We start from the raw sequence: 11,710 nt of genomic DNA, 5'->3' as shown, positions 1-11,710 counted from the left end.
GAGAGCAAGTTCTTTAATCTTTTCTTTCTTTTCAGTGAAATGAGGAAGTAGCCTGAATGACTCTAAGGTCCTTCCTTCAGGACCTTAAGTGTCTAAATTGACCAACCTGGAAGGAGTACTTTTTTTTTTTTTTTTTTTTTTTTTTTGAGAAATTTGGGGGAGTTTTTTTTTTTTTTTTTGCTGAAGAAGCCAATTGAGTGGAAGGTATGGAGAAGATAAATGGTAACAGACCCCGTGAGTTTAGCAATGATTTCAGAGGACATGGCAAAGTTCTTAAAATGAAATTCATCTTATTTCTGCCAAATTTAAAAATAAATAAGTATGTACATGGCATCACAAACCATCACCATTTAGGTTTTATTTAGCAATCTTTTGCAAAATCTGGAAGGTTGGACAACTTAGAGCCTAGCACCGTTTTCATTAAAATAATAATAATAATATTTATATAGTGACTTACAATTTTCAAAGCATACATTTTCTGATTTGATCTCACAGCAACCCAATAAGACAGGCTATTTTATTTTTCATATTCTCTCTCTCTCTCTCTCTCTCTCTCTCTCTCTCTCTCTTTCTCTCTTTAGGAAACTAAGGCTTAGAGAGCTTAAGTGAATTAACACATTGCGGAGGGATCACAAGAATTCTCGCTTCATATTACACTGTTTTACAAAGTATCTTACTTTAAAAAGATATTAGCTTGTAAGAACATGTAATAAATAACTTTAAAATGCAATGGGTATTCAATTTAAAGCGCGCCTTTAACATTTCATTCAATAGAAACCTATCTGGCCCCTGGGTAAAGCCAGCAATAAACTACTGGTCTGCAGTGTGCTAAGGCCACTGGCTAAGCAATAAAACTACTGGTCTGCAGTGTGTTAAGGCCACTGGCTAGAAAAGTTCCAAGCCAGAATTCAAGCCTGGGTTTTATAATTGTTATTTCTATGTCATTTCCAAACTGACTCTATGAACAGCAAAACAAAGAGGAAGAAATTTGGGGAGAAGAATACATGCTAGAGAGAGAACTAGAAGCAGATTTGAAGGTATTTGTGTGGAGATACCTGCAGGGCACACCTAGCCCATTAAATCCTTCTTCATTGGACAAAACTAAAGTGGGCAACACCCTCATCACTGAGGCATACAACTCCCAGCACTCAAGGGGAAGAAAAATGCTAGGCAGGAGCTGAAATGCCCTTTGGATACCTCTACCCCATAATTAACACTTTCTTCTGATGGATAAGAGCATCTTTTTCCTCCTTTAAGCTGTGGCAGACATTCCAACTCCTATAGCTGCTATAGCAACCAAGGCATCATAGATTTCTTCATAGTTGCTTCAAGAACTTCTTAGGAGATTGTGCTAAAAACAATTAGTGTGAGATGGCTCAAGAGGAGATACTACTAATGATTCTTCCGCTGACAAGCCATGAAAAGGAGGCTTTCAGAACTCAGCAAGATGATGTTTTATTATCCCCCCCATGTTATGGCCCTCCTAAGATCCCAGTCCAATGGTTGTATATTCATGAAACCTTAGCTATGAAAGGAATCTCTTTAAGACTGTCTTGTAGCATATGTAAGGTAGGAGTCACTCAAGGACTTAGGCGGACACAGAGAGCAAGCAGAAGGGACGTTTATTAGAGGGAATGGGGGATGGAGCCACAACCGGGGAAGATTAGGACTCAGCCTAATCTTGGGGTTGAATTTTATGTGCAAAAACCGCAAGGGGCGGAGGCTGGGGGATGTAAGTGTTCTTAGTCTCATTCGATGGAGTTTGTTGTCCTTCAATCCCATTAGTGCTGGCCATTGAGGCTGTGGGTTGTAAGCGGCCGTTGTTATCGGTGGCCTGCTGTCTCACCCTCTGGTGCGGCTGCCTCCTTATTGTGCTGGATAGGGTGACCGTGGGCTGTTCCACGAAATGAAGCTGGGGCCACTCTCTCCTTCGGGACTTTCTAGTTCGCCTGAACCGAATGTCCTCTGCTGGCCAGTCATTTGATATATGAAGCAGATGATCCAGAGAAAAGAGGCCACTACACTCGTGTCCACATTTACATCAGAATCACTGGGGAGCTTTTACAATCCCGACGCCCAAAATCACACTCCATACAAGTAAACCACAGTGACAGGGGGTAAAAGCCAGGTATCAATATTTTTTAAAGAACCACACCCCGTCTCCCTCCCTACCCCGCCCCCCTCCACACACACATACCAGCTGATTCCAGTGTCCAGCAAAGTTTGCAATTAATGGCTTATGATTTGTCTAAGATCACACACATGGTCGGAAGGAACCCACCATGTTCAACTCTATTGATTTTAGCCAAAACTGACTCTTGCCCTAAAAATGTAGGATGAGTAGATACGGAACAGCTGCCATAATGATGACATTTCATTTGGCCTGTGAGTCCTTCCTAAATGTAGGAGGTCTTCCAGTGGTGCTTCCTCCAGTTGTTGGACATACCATGGCATTTATTCAGGTGTTTAAGGGAAACCTACTGTGTGCAGGTGTTGGCCTTCAGTCTACAGGCCGACGTTCTATCCACAGAGCCAAACCGGTTAGGGCTGTCTGCCCAATTCTTAAATCAGAAAGTTGAGAAACATCCATTTTTCCTTCTTTATCTTTCAATTTATTTTATATGTCACTAAATCTTCATGATTTTACCTTCTGACAGTGTGTGAAATTTAGTCTTTCCTTTCCTTTCTGCTGTCTTAGGTCAGGCCCTCATTATTAGTCCCCTAGGTCAGTGGTTGGTAAACTTATTAATCAACAGAGCCAAATATCAACAGTACAACGATTGAAATTTCTTTTGAGAGCCAAATTTTTTAAACTTAAACTATATAGGTAGGTACCTTGTTACTAACTTAATTAGGGTACTCCTAAGGCTTAGGAAGAGCCACACTCAAGGGGCCAAAAAGCCACATGTGGCTCGAGAGCTGCAGTTTGCCGACCACGGGCCTAGGCTATGTGGATAAATGGTCAGTAAGGAACAGAAGGCTTTGAGCTCCCAGAGCTTATCAGCTAATGAAGGACCAAAGACATAACTCAGCAATTCCAACACTTAAAGAGTTAAGTCTGTGATGGAAACTCACTTTATTCATTTGCACTGGCCCTTGCTTTTTCTAGAGGATTTGTGGCTGTAAAAATACACATAATGAAGTTGTTAGCATATAAATAAGAAACAGAAATCAAGACTAGGGAAAAGATAAATAAGTGTAGAAAGTTGAGAACAGAAGAAGAAAAATGTATAATTATGCAAGTCATAAAGATCTACTTGGGCTGAACCTCAATTTTGGCATTAGGTGTCCTGGCAGCCACATTGGAAAGGGAGCTATGGTTAGTTGTAAAGTTCCTATTGTCAGAAAGACAAAAAAAAAAAGAAAAAAAGAAATACCAGTACTTCATGGAAGGAAAGGCTTTCCTAGCACTTGAATCTTGAGGTAATGTCTCATGTGGAGTTCCATATGGTCACCAATAATATTCCTATAGTGATTTGCAAAATTGGATTTTATAACACGGTGCCTCGAAGACCTTGCAATAAAATAAAGGATATAATATGGTGAATTTGTGGCATGAGTAGGTGGTCAGGAGTAAATTGATTTGTGCCAAATATATATACAGGTAAATCTGTGGCTAGAAGCTAGACTGTCTGGGGGAATGGATGGATTGGATACCCTTAACCCCTAGAGTGCCGGGGAGCGCAATCGTGCTCCTCCTGTCTTTCGCCAAAAGTGCTGGGAGCACTTTTGTGCTCCTCCTGCAGTGTCACTATTAGATTCTAGTAGTTCACTCTTTATTGACAGATGGCACCTAAGTTCAGATTACTTATGATGCCAAATGTTTGTAGTTCTAAAATTGACCACTTTATCTGCCTAATTTTTTACAGGTACTATGATTTTATGAAGTTTACTCAGATTTTGTAGCCCTAAAGCGGGGGTCCTCAAACTACGGCCTGTGGGCCACATGCGGCCTGCCCTTTCCTCAGATTTTGTAGTCCTAAAGCTTCGAAATTGCGTCCAGTTCTAAGTCTGCATATCAGTGCTGATGATATTGCTAAATATGTCAATTCTTGCTGTGAAAATGATGATTTTGTGGAAATATTGGAGAAGGGTGTCCCTCTATTTTAACACTATGTTTTGTTTAAATTTTTTTTTCTACTAGTATTTTATAATACAATCAGCAAACAATATATGTCAAAGATGAAAACAAATGTAGTCAAGGTTTCCTTAAGTTTTTGAATATGTAACTTCATTTACTTGCGAGTCATAATTTTTTTTTCCTAAATTGCTGTAAAATCAGCAAAAATGCCTTGGCAATTTTAGCATAGTTCCTAGGATATTGGTTGGCACTCAAAGGGTTAAAAACAGTCTTCATAATTTCTCTCTACTGGGATTTTATAAGGTAGATGGTCTTTTTTTTTTTTCTTCAATTTTCTGGGGTGAGAGTGAAAGGCAAGTATTCTGTGTTGTGGCTAATTTTATGGTTCATACCAGGGGTCAGCAAACATTTTCTTAAAGGGCCAGATAGTAAATATTTTAGCCCTTGTGGGCCAGATGGTCGCTGTCATAACTATTCAACTCTATGGTTGTAACACAAAAGGAGCCATAGACAATACATAAATGAGTGGAAATGGCTGTGTTCCAATAAAACTTGATTTACAAAAACAGGTGCCAGGCCAAATTTGGCTAACAAACTGTATTGCCAATTCCTGGTTTAACATTGAAAAAAAAAAGCAATTATATTATTGCTGTTCTTTTGTTGGAATTACAGAATGTTTAAAAACTCGACAAGCCTTGGTCAGTAAGTAGCTTTGACTTCATAATTTAATTGATAGTAGGTAAGACATATGCTGGAGAGAGCGTGGCTCGTGTTCAAGATTCAAATTCATTACATTCATTGGAGGAACATGCGGACTCCAAAGCAATACAATATAACTAGTCACACATCACAGTGACACTCAACAGACATGGAACTAAACTTGTTGCAGCACAAAACTGGGCTGGATCTAAACATTGTTTATTTCATGTGAAGAAGGAGAATTGTGTTTCTCACCTGGAGGTCTCACAAAGCAACATGCATTCTCTATTAAGATCTCCTGGTTGATCCCTTAGGAAAGAGAAAAGATGTTGGATTATATCCAGTAGGTGTGTGCTATTTACTCATTCATCATCTTTTCAAGTGCAAAATCTATTCCAGGCTACCAGATGTAGATTCTAACAAGTCTTCTGTGAGCACAGCCAATAATATAGCTGCCCTTAGGAAAAAATAATAATTTCACTGTAAAAAGGCTTAGTTACGAGCAGATAATGCATGTTGATGGTTTGCTGTGATCTGGATTTTTTAATACCTCCCACTGGCCATAAACTAATCTAAGGGGTAAATTGTGTAATAGGAGCTACCTTGAAGGGTTAATTCTGGGAGGTCATCAGAAGAGGTGGCCTCAAGTGATTTGGAATCCAAAGCAGTGGGTGATATAGGTCCCCAGCCTTAGATACTGCTTTAACTAGTTTATGGATAACCCATGGTCCTGAACAATGAATTGTGAACTCATATGTGCCATAGGTAGTGACAATGAGGAAGTGGGCTTACAGACAGCTTCAGAAGAGTTTGTAAAATCATGGAATACAGTTTTGAAACCCTTGGGTCTTCATTGTCAGCTTGAGCATAATTTGATATATCATTCTTTCTGGATAGTCAGGAATTGTTCCTTTTGTTCCATTTAGAATTTCCTAACTATTCACATATCTGGCAGCATACAGTGGTTAAGAAAATGGTTTCTGTTCATTGTAATCACTACCCTAGGCCTATAGAGAACAAGTACTGTGTCTTTATCTTTATCTTCTCAGGCATTGTCCTGTACCTGATCCCTAAGGGCCACTCAAAAATGGATGCCCAGTGAATGAATCCTGGCTAATATCATCCTGTTTGCAATACTAGCATCATAGAGTGGTGTAGTGAGTTGCCAGGAAGGAAGGTGGCTCCTTTTTGTTGCACAAACTGTGGCAAACCTTGAACTCCTCCAACAGAGACTTAAGGCTTTTTGTTTAGGGGCTGGAATATGCCTATAAGACTTAAAAAGCAGAAAAACATTCATATGGAGTCACAGTGCCAACCCCCCAACCCCCATAAATATCACCAGATGAGGGTGAGGTAACGGATATATAGGGCAGGCATGAAATATTTTTAATAATGGCTTATTCTTAACAAGCAAGATTTGAGACCAGAGAAGTTTCAAGGGTAAATTTCTTAGGGAAAATGCCTGATAACAGTCACCTGAGATTTTCACTTTTTCAGAAGTATCAAGTGACCAGATATACTATTTTATTCCCTCCTCTTTCCTCTGTCTCTTGCCAACATGCTTATTAATAACAATGACTTTATCTATTGTCTTAAGAAAACAAATTTCCTTTGGCAGAAGTTACAGTATGGTTTTACAGTCATATCTTTAAAATATCCGTGCCACTAATAAGAAAGACATAGAGAATGGGGACATTTTGAGCCAAAACCAATTTAATATTGGGCAGCATTGAGATGCAGCACAGTTCTGTCCCCGCTCCACCCTGGTGGTCAGGTCTTGCCAGTAAGAAGGGGGAGAGAGCCAAGAGAATGGGGATGTGCACAGGAGCTCTCAAAACCCAGCTGGGGCTCTAGCCCTGAGCATTTTATTTTAGGGTTCCCCTGCTACCAAGGGAATGTGGGACCAAGGAAAGAAACAAAGATGAATTGAAAGCAAAGCCTAACTCACATGGGTAGTTTGTCTTACTGTAATATATAAATTGCCCAACTCCATTGCATCTAGGTTTATAAGGGGTGAACTTTGGCCCCAGGACATTGAGTATCTTTTCCTCCTTATTACCTCCACCCACATCACAAGACTAAGGAAACCTGAGCATCTGTTTTGCTCCTGACCCTCCCCTAGCATTAACCACAAGGCAACATAAATAGAATAAAGAGATTAATGGATAATTTTAAGTAGCCGCTAGGTTCACGTCATACTCCCGCTTGGGTTAGTGTTGAGAGTCAATTATAAGTTGTCATGACCCTGAGTATCTTTAGATCATAGAAATATGCGGATCTCCAAAGTAGATATTAATTACTTTTACCTGTGTATTCATCTGTTCACTGATCCATTCTGACTGTTCTTGGTCTCAGGGCCTGAGGATCATTTTCTCTGATGCATCACGGCTCATCTTCCGGCTCAGTTCTTCCAGTGGCATGCGGGCCACCATCAGACTGTATGCAGAGAGCTATGAGAGGGATCCCAGCGGTCATGACCAGGAGCCACAGGTACCAAAACAGAGCTGTGCTCCCAGCACTGTGTGTTTCACTGCTTCTGGCAAATTCTGGGAGCTCCTATATGCCTTTAGTGGGGATGATTATATTCTGGAAAGTAAATTTCATATTGATACTTCCAGCTGAAGGACAAACTTAGAGTGACTACAAGCAAATTTAATTCATTCATCCCAGTGTTTGCAACAGAACAACTGTTCGCCAGCATCTATGAGACTAGCATTTCTCAAATGACTTGCCTCTCTTGATTGCTCTGCATTTTGTTAATTGGGGTGACATCAGGAAGAGGCACCTTGAATAGCTAAGGAAATTTCAAGTTAGAGTCAAACTGGTCAAACTACGCAGGGCCTTGACTATGCTCATGTAAATTATGAGTCTTTGGGTGTTTGGAAAACTCTGAGTTGAACCATGACCTTGAAGTGCCAATATAGATGCTACTCTAGACTTCCTCTCTGAGATTGCTGCCCAGCCTAGCATGCAAGGAGGGACTATGGCTGCCCTGAATTTAAAGTCAAGGGAAGACACTAAAAAGGCTAAGCCAACCAGTGTTTGGCAAAGCCCCCTTAATAAGTCACTTAGAAAAAGAATAAATAGCACAAGCATAAGCCATCCACTCCCTTATTCACTCAAGCTCCAGGCAACATTAATTAATACCAGTAAGGACCCACTATAATGTTGGGTACTTCCAGCTACACTGTTTGCTGCCCCCTCCCTCTTGGTCTTTACTTCAACCTGGGTTTTGAAGCAAGGTTTTTGATAATTTCTTGAGATGAAAACATTGGCTCCATCTGTAGTGCTTCTTTTGTGAAGAAGAGAAGTAAAGAAAATGTCACTGCTTCTCATTTTACAGTTGCTCAGAATTTCCAGTGATAATTGGCATAGCTGTTCCCTGGATGGAAAAGATGCCAGGGAATGTTTTCTTTCTTTAGTGGGTTTTTTCATGATACTTTTCTTTGGAGAGGCTCAAAGAACTTTGGGAAAAGGGTACCGTACACCTGACCCTGCAAGGAGCAGATCTCTCTGGAGTAATATGATCCCAGGTGGGGAAGTAGAGGCCTAGGAGGCGGTTATCAGGGTCACTGAGAGCATGAAGGGGCAGAGCCAGCATCATGTCCTTAGTCCTTCTCCCTCAGGATCACAGGCTCCCCGCAGGGATGGGTCTCACTCTGCCAACATGATTTGTTAGTGAGTAAATTTCACCCAGCATAGTACAAAATCATGCAAAAATTGGAGGCTCACCCTACCTTTCTATATAAAACTCTCATCTGTATCTCATGTTTGGAAAACAAGATTAAAACAAAGACTTGAATGTTCAGAGCTTCGTACAGGGTGAGGAATGATATTCCTGGCCTCACCAGCTCTGAGTCACTCAGACTCAGGGCTATTTTTTCTCAACATTCTTTTCCGTATTTGCACGTAGTAAGTGGTTATGATATTTGCTTATTTTTACTTAACTTCTTCACTGGCTGCAGGAGTATCTTTATAATGTCTAGGCCATTAGGCATGTGTGAAAACAATCCTATACACACATTTTCCTCTACTCTTCTAAGTTTTTCTGGATGTTCTAACAATGAAATTGACATGAGACAGATTAGCAAGAGAAAAAAAAAGTTAGTTTAATAATGTGTAGACCTCCTATATACATGGGATAGACCCGGAAACTGAGTAACTCTCTGAAATGGCAGAAGCTACCACCTTAAATAATGTTGCCAGCTTACAAGACAAAAGATTTTGATGGTGGTGGGTTGTGGGAGGCACCAGAAAAAAGCTGAGTAAACAAGGGTAAGGTTATTGTGCAGATCTCAGTCCTTGGCTCTCCAGTAATAAGAGTTTCTAGAGTTAAGGTCATCCCCCTCTTTCCAGTAAAGTGAGGGAGACATCCTTACAAATAGAAATTTCCCTTATACATGTCTCTTACTACAGGGTAACTTGCACTCAGTTTTTAGAGCTTTTCCTATGTCTGCAATTTCTTAAAAATAAACAGCCTAAAATCATCCTTATGCAAAGAGACATATTTTGGGGTGGCAAATGTGCTCTCCTACAAGTCTCTCTCTGAGATGGTCCACAAAAGCTAAGTGGTGCCCCCTTTTTTAAGGCTTCCTTTGAAGCCGAAGCTTCCATGGGCCTGCTGCTGGAGGGCTGTGTGTTAAGTATGCTCAGGGCATGGGCCAGGCTGCCCCCAAGTATCCCACAATGGCATAGTGATTACTTTGAATTAAAGTTACTGGACCAGCAACCTGTGCAGGAAGGGCATGTTGACCCTCCCTGGTCTCCTAGAATGCACGGAATAAATCTCCCCTGTAAAAGGTGTCCTCCTTGATCCAAGGGGGTGAAGAGAGATACCCATATCGGTAGAGTTAAGGAATCTAGAGCCTAGAAGCCTGTGTAAGGCTTATTTTGTCTAATTTACTACCCAGACCTTTTTTTTCTGTTTAGATTCCTTGCAAATGAGCATCCAAAACTAAGTTTCTTTGTCCTGTCAAATGTTCATAAATTTATTGTTTTTTTGTCTAAAAAATGACACAAAGGTGGGCTGGTTCATCATTTCTCTGAGTATTATTTATGCTCTCCTGTATGCACACATTAAGTTGGTTTTTCTTCTGTTTATCTGGTCTTTTTCAATTCTGTTATTAGTGGAGTCATCAGAACTCAAGAAGGGTAGAAGGGAGAACTTCCCCCTCCCCTACAGTATATGTACTTCAGTCTGTGGGTAAAGTTGCCATTGCTGTGTATTTTGAATGGTTGGGGGACCCTTTCCTTGATACTGTTCTTCTGATCGCTGATATTCTCTCCCTTTCTAATCATAAGCAAGGGTTTTCCCTGACCTGGGTAGGCGGGCCTCACAGTGTTTAGCATAGGGCCTAGATAAAAATGTTACGTTAAAATAGAATTTCTTATTAAAATACTACACATCACTGACTCACCAACTTAAACCCTGTTGCCTAGTACATTTAATCAAGATGTGACTTGAATATTTTAAAACCTTACATCTAAAACCCTAAGGAAAGGGAGACGATTCTCTCAGTAGGCCCACCTGTCTCAATTACTGCGGCCCTTGGAACATGGAGGGCCTCCTAACAGCATTGCTTTCCAGGACCATCTGCTTCTGCCTTACAAGATCGCTGGAAAGGAAGGCCTTTGGTTAACTGTTAACAGAGATAAAAAATAAGGCATTCTCCTGAAGCTGCAAGTGTTATTACTGACCCAGGGCCTGACAGGGAAACACCAGCTTATGTTGCTTTCTCAGCCACAGAGAAAAACCTCTTCCGCCTTTCTCATTTTTTCTGATTGGCAGCCCAGAAAACAGAACAAATAGCCACTTCGCCCACCCCACATTGGCACCTGTACTCAGACACCAGTTAAAGTACCTCTGTACCTGGCAGAGATTCCACTGATAATCTCATTCCAATTCAACAGATTTTCTAAATGCTTTATCCCCTCTAACACAATGCCCATCTACATTCAAGCTATTTAGCAAGAAGACTGGAAAGTTCCCTTCAACTGGCTTGGTTAGTATCTGTTTTAATTAAGCCAACAAACATATTCACCTTCTTTCCTTGTCCCTTTCAACCTGTGGGTGGAGTGGCTAATGAACAATAAAGGAGTCTAAAGGAAAAGGAAGAAGAAGTTTTGTTAAGGGCTGGGATAATCACAGACTGATAACCAGCTCCTGGCTAATCAACAGTTGGCTTAGGTACTTCAATTGCAGAATATAATTGCACCCAACCCCACCCCCAAATCAGGAAGGAGCCTGATTTTCCCAACCTTCTTTCCCACTGAGGCAGTGGTTCTCAATCTTCTGGCCCTTTAAATACAGTTCCTCATGTTGTGACCCAACCATAAAATTATTTTCGTTGCTACTTCATAACTGTAATGTTGCCACTGTTAAGAATCGTCATGTAAATATCTGATATGCAGGATGGTCTTAGGAGACCCTGTGAAAGGGTTGTTCGACCGCCAAAGGGGTCGTGACCCACAGGTTGAGAATCGCTGCTCTAAGGTCATTTAATTTCCCTATATGACACCTCTTGTCTGTCTCAATGCAACAGCAACTAAGAAATGTGTCAAGGCTTAGAGTTAGGAAAGCACAGAGCTCACATTTTCTGAGAGTACCTACGTAAGATATCCTAGCTTTCTCAAATGTACTTGACCCATTGTAACTTGTGATTTGGAACATATGACACCATACCTGGATCTCTAGGGAATAACTGGCTCCAGAGAAGATGCTTATAGGGCAGAACAGGCTGCTTGGGAGTCCTGCTCCTTTGAAACCTTGCCTCCATACTCTCTACTTGAGGACAAGTTTTCCAGCCCGATTCTAGAAGAGTTGTAAAAGTATGGCTGTCAAAGCAAAGACTGTGGGCAGCTGCTGGAAGGAGCAGCAGATGGGCATGGCTCAGAGACGAGACTCAAGCAGCATGCACAGTGACCTGTGAG

At 41.0% G+C, this 11,710-nt stretch overlaps 1 protein-coding gene across 2 annotated transcripts in view; it reads left to right on the top strand.

Moving 5' to 3' along the window:
• PGM5 (phosphoglucomutase 5) overlaps positions 1–11,710 on the top strand; it is a 154,467-nt gene that overhangs the window by 120,055 nt on the left and 22,702 nt on the right. For both annotated transcript variants that reach the window (XM_015565020.1, XM_015565021.1), the window contains one exon: positions 7,136–7,270. In XM_015565020.1, coding sequence (XP_015420506.1) covers positions 7,136–7,270 — 135 coding nt within the window. The remainder of the gene's footprint in view (positions 1–7,135; positions 7,271–11,710) is intronic.

The sequence above is a fragment of the Myotis davidii genome, unplaced genomic scaffold, assembly GCF_000327345.1.
Source record: "Myotis davidii unplaced genomic scaffold, ASM32734v1 scaffold616, whole genome shotgun sequence".
NCBI lineage: Eukaryota > Metazoa > Chordata > Mammalia > Chiroptera > Vespertilionidae > Myotis > Myotis davidii.
Note: the sequence above shows the minus strand (reverse complement) of the source record. Positions and strands in the feature narration are given on the sequence as shown.